The 12,486-nt window shown below is 37.9% G+C and overlaps 1 protein-coding gene across 1 annotated transcript; it reads right to left on the bottom strand.

Annotated features, from left to right (window-relative positions):
• Positions 1-1,576: 1,576 nt before the first annotated feature.
• LOC148521571 (homeobox protein MSX-2-like) lies at positions 1,577-11,217 on the bottom strand. Its single transcript, XM_088475010.1, has 2 exons — positions 10,482-11,217; positions 1,577-2,852 (listed from the first exon to the last, which is right to left on the bottom strand). The coding sequence occupies exons 1-2, from the start codon at positions 10,858-10,860 to the stop codon at positions 2,437-2,439; spliced, it is 795 nt and encodes a 264-aa protein (XP_088331136.1). The 5' UTR covers positions 10,861-11,217; the 3' UTR covers positions 1,577-2,436.
• Positions 11,218-12,486: the final 1,269 nt, after the last annotated feature.

Genomic DNA, 12,486 nt, shown 5'->3' with positions numbered 1-12,486 from the left:
TTTCCTTATGTGTATCTCTAGTATTCCCTCACTAGAAGAGGCAGTCTGTCACACTGAAATCAAACAGTAAAGAATATTTACTGTCTTTTTCTGCTTTATTGTTACACTGCAATGTACAATTAATCTAGGACATACCACCTCCAATTGCCCATTTCCTGGAGAACAATATGGTTTTTCTACTTAGATTTGCTGATAACAAAAATCTTTAGTATACATCACATCATGCTGGAAAACTGAAGTACAATTAACCTAAGATATGTCTATTCCAAACTCTAAAGGGCCGATTCTGTGTTGCACGCTACTGTGACTGCTTTAGCGTCTTTGGCTTTTTTGCTAATGCCCTTCCCTGGTGTACATGTGTGCGTCTGACTGTACAAGGGCGTGACGTCCACTTTGAGCGTCTTTAGACGCAGTGATACTGCTAGGTGTGTCTTTAGATGCCACCATCGGTCACACCAACTAAACCTGGTTATTGTATGGTGCAGATTTTCCAACTGAGAATGGCCTTCAATGTAAGCGATTACGCCTCAGCGTACACAACGTCTTCAGCAACACTTCCATAACATGGACGGTCTCCATGTGCCTGAATAGCCACCACCGTACCAAAAAAATAAACCTGCTCAACTCCATGAACATCGGCACTGTGTGTAACTCTGAATCAGTCCTAAATCTCTCTGCACATTTGGAAGGGCCTCACCTGCCTAGCAGTATGCTTTTACCCAGGTGCACATGTCTTTCTTTTTTTGATCTACATCTTAATATGAATCAAGCCCTGTATGTAAAGATCAGTATGTATATCTTGATCTATAGTATTACCATCTGGGTTAATACAAGATTTCTAAACGTGGAGTGTGATCATCCAAGTGTAGGGTGTGCATGCAATGGAGAGGGATGTGTCCAGCACTTAAATGCACATCCACCTCCAGCCCACTATGTCCTCCATTGTAAGATGCACTACTGTTTACTGCGAGAGGCCTGTTCTCCTTGCTGCATTGCAGTTAAGCATGTCAGGAGACATACTTCCAGACTGTCCCTGTATCAGAACAGTCCTAGCTATGCAGGACAGTACAACAGACCCTCCTCCTTTATTTTATTTCCCACTCACCTTCTCCCTGGCAGATCATTTTCCACCCTCCTATGCCCTGTAATTAATCTCCTTTTCCTAACATTCCCTCACTCTCTTTTTGCCCCTCTTGATAGCTGCCCACACAGAGCAGCTATCAATGATGGTGATGCCACAATATTAGGGTACCAATCTGATTTTGCTGAGCCATGTAGGCAACGCTACATGTGCAGTTATCATACCTGTGACATGATGGCGCCAGACAGCTCCTCTCAGAACTGTAACATAAGCATGTTAATATGAGTGAGTGCGTAAAATGACAAATGCTGATGTAGGTGAAAGACCCATATAAAAGTAGCTTCCTATACTTTTGATTTGGAATCAACACATGCAGGCTACATAAGAATATAAAAGCTGTTTATTTCCCTGCAGAGAATGCAGTAAGTGACCAGATGTGATGAAGAAAAGTTCTTTCAGAATAGCTCTGGCTGGCGATATTAAACACAACCGTAATTGGTGCATGATACATTTTTTCTTTTTATGTTAAAATTTATACACAGTTCTGTTACTCCTCAATGAGTATAACTCTGAGTGCAATTCTAACCCTAATTTAACATTTGTACACTTAGATCCATCTCTACGTTGTTTATGTGATTGTTCTTCAGGTTTTTTTTTGTTTTGTTTTTTTTACTTTGCTGCCCAATTAATTTTTTTTTACATGGATATTGAAGAATGTCCCCAAGATAAAGTTTCTGCAAGCATTTTGGTAGTGCCTGCAGATCAGTGAGCCAGTGAGATGTGTCCAGCAAATCAAGTTTAATTGACAGAAAATGGCCAGGAACATGACCTAGATTGTGTGAAGGAAATTGTTGCTAAAACATGTGTTAGTTTAAAGCGGAATGGGCATACATGGAATAGATCATGATAGTATGTGATTAGTGTATCTCCAGTATTTATAGATCTGGGGCTGCAACACCATTCACAGCAAACCATTGTTTTGTTAAAATTTTACAGGAATATTTATCGTCTCTATTTTTTAATGATATTAATCAATCTTGCAATTATTTTAACACCTTTACTCCCAAAACAAGTCTTTGATGCAGCATTGTTGGTCACTTATGTGGTAGAAAAGGCACCTAAGAGTAAAGTGCTTTTTCTATAATGTCACTGACATATAAACTCGCTTAAATTACAAATTATACCCCACCGGGAAACAAGTGGTGTAATGTGATTGCAGCATATTTAGCATTGCCTACAGAGTCTCACATCCTAAATGATCAGTCAGCTGACAAATATAGCCGTAGATATCCCCATAGTTGTCATTATGTTGTGTCTTCCTGTAGTTCTCTGTATAGTAAGTAATTTGCACACCATTAAGACAAGTAATACATTCCATATGTGACTGGTGTGGTGAAGAGTCCAGGCATGGGCAAAGCAGGTCTCTGGAAGGCATTAGGAGGTCCATATGCTGCTGTAGACCCCAAATGAGCATTAAAGGGGAATGGTAACGCAAAAGATGGTAACAGTGGCTTGGCAGCCATTTTCAGCTTCTCCAGTTCGGCCTCCTGAAGCCGTTTGGCTTTAGCTCGTCTGTTTTGAAACCAGATCTTCACCTGTGTCTCTGTGAGGTTTAAAGAGCTGGAAAACTCGGCTCGCTCAGCAATGGACAGATATTGCTTCTGTCTAAATTTCCTCTCCAGGGCCAACAGCTGAGAAGTGGTGAACGGAGTTCTGGGCTTTCTGTTATTTTTGTGCTTCCTCAAAGTGCATGGTGGGGGGCTTGCATGTCCTACCGAGAGGGAGAAAAGCACAGAAAGTTTAATATTATGTAACTATGAACAATTTGACATCCTCAAAAGAAATAGAACAGAAATCTATATATAAATAGTTAATAACAATAACCTGTATATGTAACACAGGGCTGTGAAAATATGGCAATTCCATTGCATAATGTGGCACCAAAATTGTTATTAGAATTATTCTGCTCATGAGGAAGGAGGTGGGTCCCCAAAAACATTGTGTTCTGTATTGCTTACTCCATTTATCTATAGAAACAAAAATCGAATTTGAAAATATAAGTCTGTCCAGCTCAGGCTCTCTTGGCACCCTAGGTGGCATCCCCACCACTTCCCACCTCTTTCCCTGAATAAGCACTGACTTGAATCCACTTGTATGGAGCAGGGTGCCATGTTCTACGCCTGGAAGTGTGAGGCCAGGTTCTAATATCGTTACCCAGATTCACAGTCCAGTACCAACATTGTGGTGTGGCAGCCGGTGCATCGTAAGGGGGTGCAGCAGTGAAGATAATGAATCTGGGTGACATTATATCACTAATTGTATGTTTTAGATGTCCCCTAAACCCTGGCACCCTAAACCACTGTCTAGATTTGCCTAGTGGTACTGCAGAGTTTCGGTGTAAGCTTATTTAAAAGGTAATCATTGTTGAAGTTCTATTGCAGTAGAGGAAGCCATAAGGATAAGAGCACCACTGCCGCTGAGGAGGTTCAGGGGATCTCAACATCATATCTGTTTAACTTTATTTATCCTAGATCAGTGTTGGCTAACCTTGACACTCCAACTGTTGTGGAACTATATATCCCAGCATGCCCTGCCACAGTTTTAGCATTCCCTAATAGCAAAACTGTAGCAGTGCATGCTTGGTTATTTAGTTCCATAACAGCTGGAGTGTCAAGGTTAGCCAACACTGTCCTAGATGCTGCCTTCAATTGTAAAATTCATGTCTTCTGACTCTCTATGGAGAATGCATTGACATTAGGATCTGTCAGGTGACCTAAATATGGAATACATAGTTCCATGGTCATTGCAAGGATTTACCTAATACATTTCAATTCCCAGGACTACGCATATAACATGGTAACATCTCCAATAATTCTGAGGAGCTTCACATCAGCTCATTGCCCAGAGCAATTAACTTCCAGCGAGTTCGTGTGCTTGTCAAAATAGTCACCCTTTGATTATATCTACAAATACTGCTTCTATAACAAACATATCAAACATTGACCAATCATTGACTGAACATTGTTGTATATATCATCCATCATACAATTGTCATGATCAGCTGATCACTATTGTAACAAGTGGTAATGTTGACTTTGGTGGCTGCACCTCAAGGGGATGCACTGGGAAGAGTATTGTTGAATTTTTAATTAACCAAATATTAGAATGGACTTGATTTCTTTATTAAAAAGAAATGGCATCTTTAGCTGTAATTTAACATATAATTGGTGTATTTAATCCAGTTAAACTGCCATGTCTACATTAAAAAGTTATTTATTTTATATTGCCATGAGTCTACCTTACTTCTAGTGTTTCAGTGTTGCATTTTCATAGGAATGATTAAAAAAACACATGCACCTTTCAATAATATAGCTGTCTTGAGTGTGAATAAAGCCACATTTTTTATCATGCTGAGGAGTGACATTTTTCTATAAAGATTTTTGAGCACATTTTTGGCTGTCAGGATGCCTCCAAATCAACATAAGGGATCATACTCAATGGGCTTTTTTAAAGTGTTGTTCATGCACTTTAATGGGTGTAAATAGTCTTGATTCTGGAATCCACTGTTTACATGTGTTGCCATACACATATATTTTTACTTGTATTGCATTGAGGGAGCATTTTTCAGAGGGCTACTTTTTCAATTTGTGCATTTACCACGTCAGCCTATAAGAAAGCCCAGGGATTTCTAAGACACTAGGCACAACACTTTTACATTTTTAGGGGCATCACAGTGATGGTTAGCTTGCTGCCTCACACCATTGAGGTCTTGGATTCAATTCCCTCCAAGGCCTTATCTGTATGGAGTTTGTATGGGTTTCCTCCGAGTTCTCCAATTTCTACCCACAACCTAAAAACATACTGGTAATTAACCAACTGACAAAAATGTAACCATAGTGTCCATGTGATAGGGAATATAATGTGATAGAATGTAAACTCCACTGGCGCAGAGACTGAAGTGAATGGGTAAATATTCTCTGAAATGTACTGAGGAATATGTATGCACTATATAAATAAGAATAACTGTTAATAAATTAACTAAATACTAGTGTTAAAATCCCAAGTAAAACACTAGTAGGTACAGTATAAGGCCTTAACGGTTCAGTGAGGGAAAAATTTGGCCTATCTGGGTTTTGTCAACCAGTATCTCTTTAACCACACTAAGTGACTGTATTATTCAAGGATAGCTGGCTTATCTAACGTCTGGAAAATCCTTACATTATCAACATATCTGTACTGGTGCTGTAAAGTATCAAGACCTTTGAGGTGCAGTATTTTGCACAGTAATAAACTGATTTATTTTGTTTTTCTGTAATTGATCAAAGATTCCAACTGTGCCTTGTTGTTGTTAACCTTTTTGCTGCCAAGGGGTACACAACTAAACATAATGTTTTGCAGGCTTTCTGGCAGCAATAAACATCTAAACAGAGTTTTACTACATTCCTTCAACAAAAACGTAGGTTTCCTACTTTTTTTATTGCATAAAATTTAAACAGCACATGCCGTTTCAATCAATATTATATTGGTGATATATTATTCCTTAACAGATGGAAAGAGAATAAGCCATTGTGTATTAAATACAGTTTAAGCATAAGTTTTAAAATAAAAATGTGTGCTTGTTTTTTTTTTATTAATGTAAACAATGTTTCGTTTTTTTGGAAAGTCTAACCTTACCTCCCACCTTACTACATGACATGCCTAGAAAACACAACTATGCCACAATTATTGGCTTAAACAGAGGGCCCGGGACAAACACCATAACAAAGGGCCTCTTGTGATGAGAAGTGGTTAGTCTTTGTGTTGTGAGTAACTGTTCTAGTTTATTGCATCAGATATAAGGATTTTTATTTTACTTTTATTGGCAATAGACCATATTATGTTCATTCTAATAATTTAAAAGGAATCTATATTTTATACACTTGGCCATGTTTCTGCGCCCAACATAAAATTAAACTTTGAAACCGCTGTTCTAGGCTACATAGCAAACTATTGTAGAACCAGTCTGTAAAACATGTTTTAGCTCTCATTAAGTAATAGCAGTACTTACTTACTGAATACATCCTTCATCCATTGGAAGGCAGATCATTTATCATCTATGAAAAACTCTACTTAAATTATGCTATGCAATAATTGCTACCTCTCATCCGTGTGTCTATTGCGAACTGTAATATTTAGAAAATAAACTACTCGTATATTTAACTATTAAAATTAAATTTATCAATTTCATGTGGTATTACCAATAATAGAATACGGTAATGTATTTGCCAAAGTTTATATGGTAAAAAAAATTATAAAACCATGTATCCCCCCCCCTAACAACTTTAGCTTAGTGCCTTAATCACAAATCAGTAAAAAAGACATAGATAATCCATATGTTTATTATGTCTATAAAATATTGCTTTACATGGAAATGTATTTTAAAAACCATTTGCTGCTACTGACAGAACCAAAGAGAGTTGTAGGAAAACATCTGGCATATGAATAAAATAACAGTGACTGGTTTCATGGTTAAAATGATGGCTAATAAAGTAGATGGGTACAATCAAGATTCTAACTTGATATTGTTAAATCTTAGTCATAACCCGAACAGTTACATTAGCCAAAGACCTAATTCCAAAACTAACAGGGCCTTAAAATAGCTATAATATGTTCCATAATCATTACCCCTGCCTTGACTGTACCTAAATGTTACAAGAATAAACTTCCCCAACATAAATTTTACTACTGAAATCATAAAATATAAGTGTCATGGGTTTCAGCACCATCATAGTCCTTAGTTCTGGGGATATTCTGCAAGTCACCACTTATGTCATCAGTAAAGATATTTTCAAATGATATTCTCAATTTTTGTATCTTTCATTTTAAGAGTATATCACGTATAAACTATATGTATTATTTGAAAGTGTATTTATATTTTGAAATTAAATGTTGCACTTGGTTAAGTACAGATATTCAGTAGTTTATAACTGCGATGTTTAATAAAAATATGGATATATTTATACCATAAATTATATTTTGTGCTTTGTCTGATGCACAATCATTTCAATTGTGGTACAATTGTAACTTGCCCATAAAAGTTAAAGGGATCACTAACTGTACTGTTTCACCATGACCCACAGAAATAATCAAAGTGGACTTGGCTGTAAGAAAAGTTTAAGGCTAAAATATGGAACTCCTCACTCCAGAACCAGAAGTGGTGTCATTTGGAGACATCCACTTCAATTTATACAATAATGCCTTCAGACCCTCGTCTCATAGAGGTTTTTTAATCTTTTGTAACATTTAACATTTTTTTCTGCTAGGTTTATTTCAAATATGGATTTTTAAAATGATAATCAGCCATACTGTATATAATGCATCCAGCAGTATTTACATAGAGAGTCTAAAGGAATGGAGTGTTTTACAGAACATGTTACATAAACATAAGAACAGTGCAATAAATATAATGAGATCCAATATGAAGGTTTCAAAAGGAAAAAAGGACATGTCCTAAGGTGCTTACCCTCTGTTATTTCCACAAATGACATTGTGTAAGTGGCCCTTGAGTGGCACTGTCTGTCTGACTGCTCCGATCACTCACATTACAAACCAAGCTAAACACAGGTCTCATTCTGCAGCCCTGGCTCTCTAGATCAAAGTGAAAATGTAGTTGCAGTTCCCGGGTTATGAATTGAATACAGGTCAGTGTGATCTGGGAGAAAAGGGCTGTGAAGTGCGGTTCCTTTTCAAAAACAACTTTTATTGAACAGGCACAACCAAAACAGCATGAAGCAAAGAGAATTGATTGTAGAAGATTCATGTGGTGTCCTTCCAGGCCTCAGGGTATCCCCCACCCCCTCCCTTACTTCTCTTCCACTCACTTTAAGTTAAAAATGTCCTGCACTTTTATAAGCTGTGATAAGGTACTCCATTAGTGCAGTATGAGACTACAAATATAATATATAGACTGCAAATAAAATGTATGTATAAAAGTGCTTTTAAAACAAAGTGACAATATGTAGCAAAATGTATTATGTCCTCTTTGCCTTATTTACACAGAAAAGGAATAAAACTATAGATGGATATTGATAAAGAACAACTAATGTATTGTAAATCCTGGGGCTGTACTTGAAATCTTCCATGTTGCTTTATGAGAAAGTATAATATATAGTGCAATGCATTGGAGACCATTTTATCATGGATATAAATGGTGGTTACTGTGTTAGCTCTAATATATATGAAAGTAAAACACTTTTTTGTCTAGAAATAACAGTAATATAAAGTGATTTAAAGGCCCATCTTGTAATAGCTAACTATGCAGAAAATCATGGAAACATTCATGTCTCCTGGGTCCATTTGTCTGTCAGATTTCAAATGTAGCTGAGATGATACAAGATTTTTCTGTATTTTTACTCCTTTGGCAGCAAAATTTAGGAACTTGTTTGAGCATCGTCCAAATATAAACTCCCTGATAAGCAAAGCTTTTAAAAAAAATAATCTCACTTTTCTATTGGCCATCAAAGCAACTTGAGACACATTGTAAATACCAGCCTTCTATGTGTGTCTGTTATTTATATAATTTATTCAGAAAGCAATATTCTGTAAGCATCATACATGTTGGAGTGAATTATACTGTAGCATACACTAACAAACTGCTGGCCCAAATTGTGCGTCTGCTCATATTAATCTGTAAAATGTTGGGATGCAACTCATTGCAGCATGCTTTTATTGCAATGTAACTTATATTTTCAATTACTGATCTTGCTACCAGCTTTGGACTAAATAGTAAAATAATTAAAATTAATGATATCGGAACAGTCATTTTCTAATAGTTATTGCTAATATTAATTATTATTTTAAATTATCGTTTTAGCAAGTGTTTTCTTTAAACTTGCTTTTGGTTGCTGTGCTGTTAGAATGAACACAAAAAAATATTATAAAACACATAAATGCTGCCTTTGAATAGATTCTCTTTGTTTGAGAGCATGAAGGGAGAGTAATTATTCTGAAAACAGAACCCTCTTGATCTGAAGTTGTCTTATCTAAACTGCACAATATTTTCTTTGATACGTGAATAGTCAGAAGATGCTACAGAATTATAACAAAGACCCTGATTCAAAGTCAATATTTCCTTCTCCACAAATACTTTTTTTTTTTAATTTAGAAAACGAATATTTGTGGGACCTGTTAACAGTTAACCCCATCACACCGGGATTCCTGTGCCTCCCTCTCCTCTGAACTGTGTTGTATTTATTCATTAAGTAAAGAACATAATTTATACATTTAAGCCACTAACCCAGAACCCTTTTTTTGTATCATTGACTCATGTTGAAGTGAATTCCAGAGCAAGCCCTTGGAAAATATGATGCTTTGTAACCTGGTAATGGACGCAGTCAGGCTCATATTGCGGCAGCAAAGCAGTTCTAGTGAGACTTTGTTTTACAGTAACTGCTAACAGTATAAGCACATTCAATAGTTTTTCAAACCAGTTGAAAAATCCAAAGTTGAAAAACGAAAAATGCTTTAATGACATTTAGCTATTCACTTTGACGCACATTTTAATGTATCAGTGCTACCATTGCAGCTATTTAACGTAGGGATATCTGATATGCTCATAGAGCCCCCCCCCCCCCCGCCTGTATGTTATATTAGGCAGAAAATTGGAGATCGGACGTGTTGTGTATGTCAAGTATGTGAGATGATTTATCCCGAGTGTTCGCAGTACTGACAGTCGCAGATACATATGAATTGTTACCTTATTGAATACGTTAAATGAAAAATAGATGACCACTTTTACTGTAATATTTGTGTGCGCTGCTCATCATATTCACATCAAATACAATTAGACCTCTCAGCTGTTTACTTGTAGACTTTATTTGTAAACAGCGTTTACATGTCTTCATACAGTAGGTATCCATATCCTGGCATGTTATAAAATTACATAGAGCAGCACATTAAACGTATCTCGTGTATATTATCATGCTAGACTTCAATATATTGTACCACTAAACACTGTAATGTATATATATATATATATATATATAGTTGTAGATATATGTTCTGTATACACACACACACACACACACACACATTTTTTAGTGTAAGCGTTTATCTGTTTTGTGTTAATGGATGATCCCGACTTTATATCTTAGTTGCGGTGCTTAGTAACAGATGACTTGTCATTCATATAGTATCATAAATATACTTGATACAATCAGGGCAATTTAAATAACCACAGCAGATGCATCTAACTCCAGCCCTGGAAGTTGGTGCTTAGAGCTGAAAACTCCTCTATACACAGGATAATGTATAGGAAGGGGATCCTTGCAAGAAAAAACACCACACACAAAATTATTTTACTGTTATCTTTTACATCCTTCGATAACTCCAGATATTTATAAGGATGCCTGGTTCTACTTACTTGGGGGTGAGGAGTAGGGTGGCCCCTGGTACCAGGAGTTACCCCCAAGCTCTCCCGGGCTCTCTGGGTCTGGCTTACAGGTATCTTCCAAGTGGCCACCAAGAGGAGAAGCATCTTTCTCTGCACCTAATATCCGAGAGGTAAATGCAGGCTGCTGCTGCCCATCACCCCCAGTGTCCAGGGACTGGGCCTTGCTGGGCTTCCTATGGGAGATCAGGGACTCCACACTGAAGGACAATGCTGGGCTCTTCCAGCCACTAGCCACTTCTGGGCTGCTGCTAGCCACCGGCATCTCAGTCTGGCTGGTCTCGGGCTGTCTGGGCTTTGGCCTCGGGGACCCTTCTCGGTCAAGATTCATGATCAGAGGAAAAGGGGCCATAAAAAGGGGCCATAAAATGAATAGACACTGGGTGCCAGGAGATGAGGAGCTGTCCCTGGTCCCAGGAGGACGGGGAAGAGAGGTAAAAGGGGTTCTTCTGCAGTATAGGAGCTGTCCAAGCAGAGGAGGTGCTGTCACAGTATAATAAATTGCTCACCAGGGGGGAACAATGTCCCCTAAGGAGGGGAGATGCTGCTGGCCTTACACATCACAGGACGATTGCTTCTGCTCCTCATTCCACATCACAGATCACTGCATAGGAGCAAAAGTACAGTTGTACTGTGTCTGGCTTATCCAAAGTCACCAATCTGTGTCCCCCTGATCCCTGGCCAAGGAGTTTCCTGCCTGCACTCTGCCTGTTCCCACACAGACTACACTCCGCACCTAATAAACTCCTCTTACTTTCCTTTCATGGCACCGCCCTCCAATAGCAAGGACCGACCCCTCCAAACGTCACATAAGAGGGGTTCCATTGGCCCAACAGATCCCCCTTTGCTCCGCCTCAAAATAAACATCAAGGCAGAAATAGAAAAGAAAAAGTTCTTGAAGTTGTGGCTTTGGGTTTAATGGCTGCTTAGTGAAAAACTACAAGATTGCAAGTAATCACTAGGCTGCCTTATAAAATGGATCAACTCCCTTTTATTGGCCCCATTATTACTGTTAACTTGCATTTTATCCTATATATAGTGTCCACTGAAATCAGCTTAGGTTTCCTAATAGTTAAACACAGCACTACTCAGTAACACAAAACACGTGTTACCTATATCTACAATAACTTTCATTAATAGACACAAATGTATTGACTCTCAACATGCCACCCCATTAATCACTGTAGCACAGCATTACTCGCAGCTATGCACAAAGCATTGTTAATTTAAGTAATCATTCGTATTAAAATGACTTTATAGTTTAATTTCTTAAATCTCTAGATTGTAAGCTCAGCGGTTTAGACGTTTGGCAATGATCATCATATGGGCAGAGCACCACCACCACCTTACACTACTGATGTGGTTAACTTAATTAAACATCAGGAATTTCCTGTCAAACCAATTAATAAGAATAATTATTAGTGCACAGTATCAACCCAATTTCTGTTCATCAAAGCAACAGCACAGAGAGGTTCATTAGTAATTCCATTCAGCAGTGGGACCTGCTCCACTTAGCTGAGTAATGGTTAATTCATTACAATGTTCAGGGCAGTTGCGGAACATTGCATTGAATCACCAGGCAATCCTTCAGCAGAAGTCAGAGCATTTAATAAGGCAGACAAGTTATGTTATGCTAGGCGCCAGGCTCGGCAGGATCAAACAGAGAAGCTACCTCTGGGAGAATGTGCTCACTTATAGCCCGGCTCAGGCTCACTGTCCTGGGCTCTCTCTCACAGCCTCTTAACCCATGCAGTCCCGGAACCTGCCACCATCACCACAGCAGCACCCCTATGTATTCCAGAGAACACTTACTGCATTTAATTTCAGACATCTATAACATAGTTATTAAAGGTAATCTTGTAGCTGAGATCTTGGCAGCATCTTCATCATCACTTTAAAACATATACTTTTATATTAATTTTGTATGCTTTATATATTTTAATATTCTTTACATCACATGTCTTCCTCTGACCGATAA

This window comes from Taudactylus pleione, unplaced genomic scaffold (assembly GCF_031769625.1).
Source record: "Taudactylus pleione unplaced genomic scaffold, aTauple2 ptg000157l, whole genome shotgun sequence".
NCBI lineage: Eukaryota > Metazoa > Chordata > Amphibia > Anura > Myobatrachidae > Taudactylus > Taudactylus pleione.
Note: the sequence above shows the minus strand (reverse complement) of the source record. Positions and strands in the feature narration are given on the sequence as shown.

What these genes read in the sequence shown, in the direction of transcription:
- LOC148521571 (XM_088475010.1), bottom strand. Translation starts at nt 10,860, where the DNA reads ATGGCCCCTTTTCCTCTGATCATGAATCTTGACCGAGAAGGGTCCCCG. An exon ending in ACCCTACTCCTCACCCCCAA is followed by an intron (nt 2,853 to 10,481) that starts GTAAGTAGAACC and finishes CCCTCTCGGTAG; the next exon opens with GACATGCAAGCCCCCCACCA.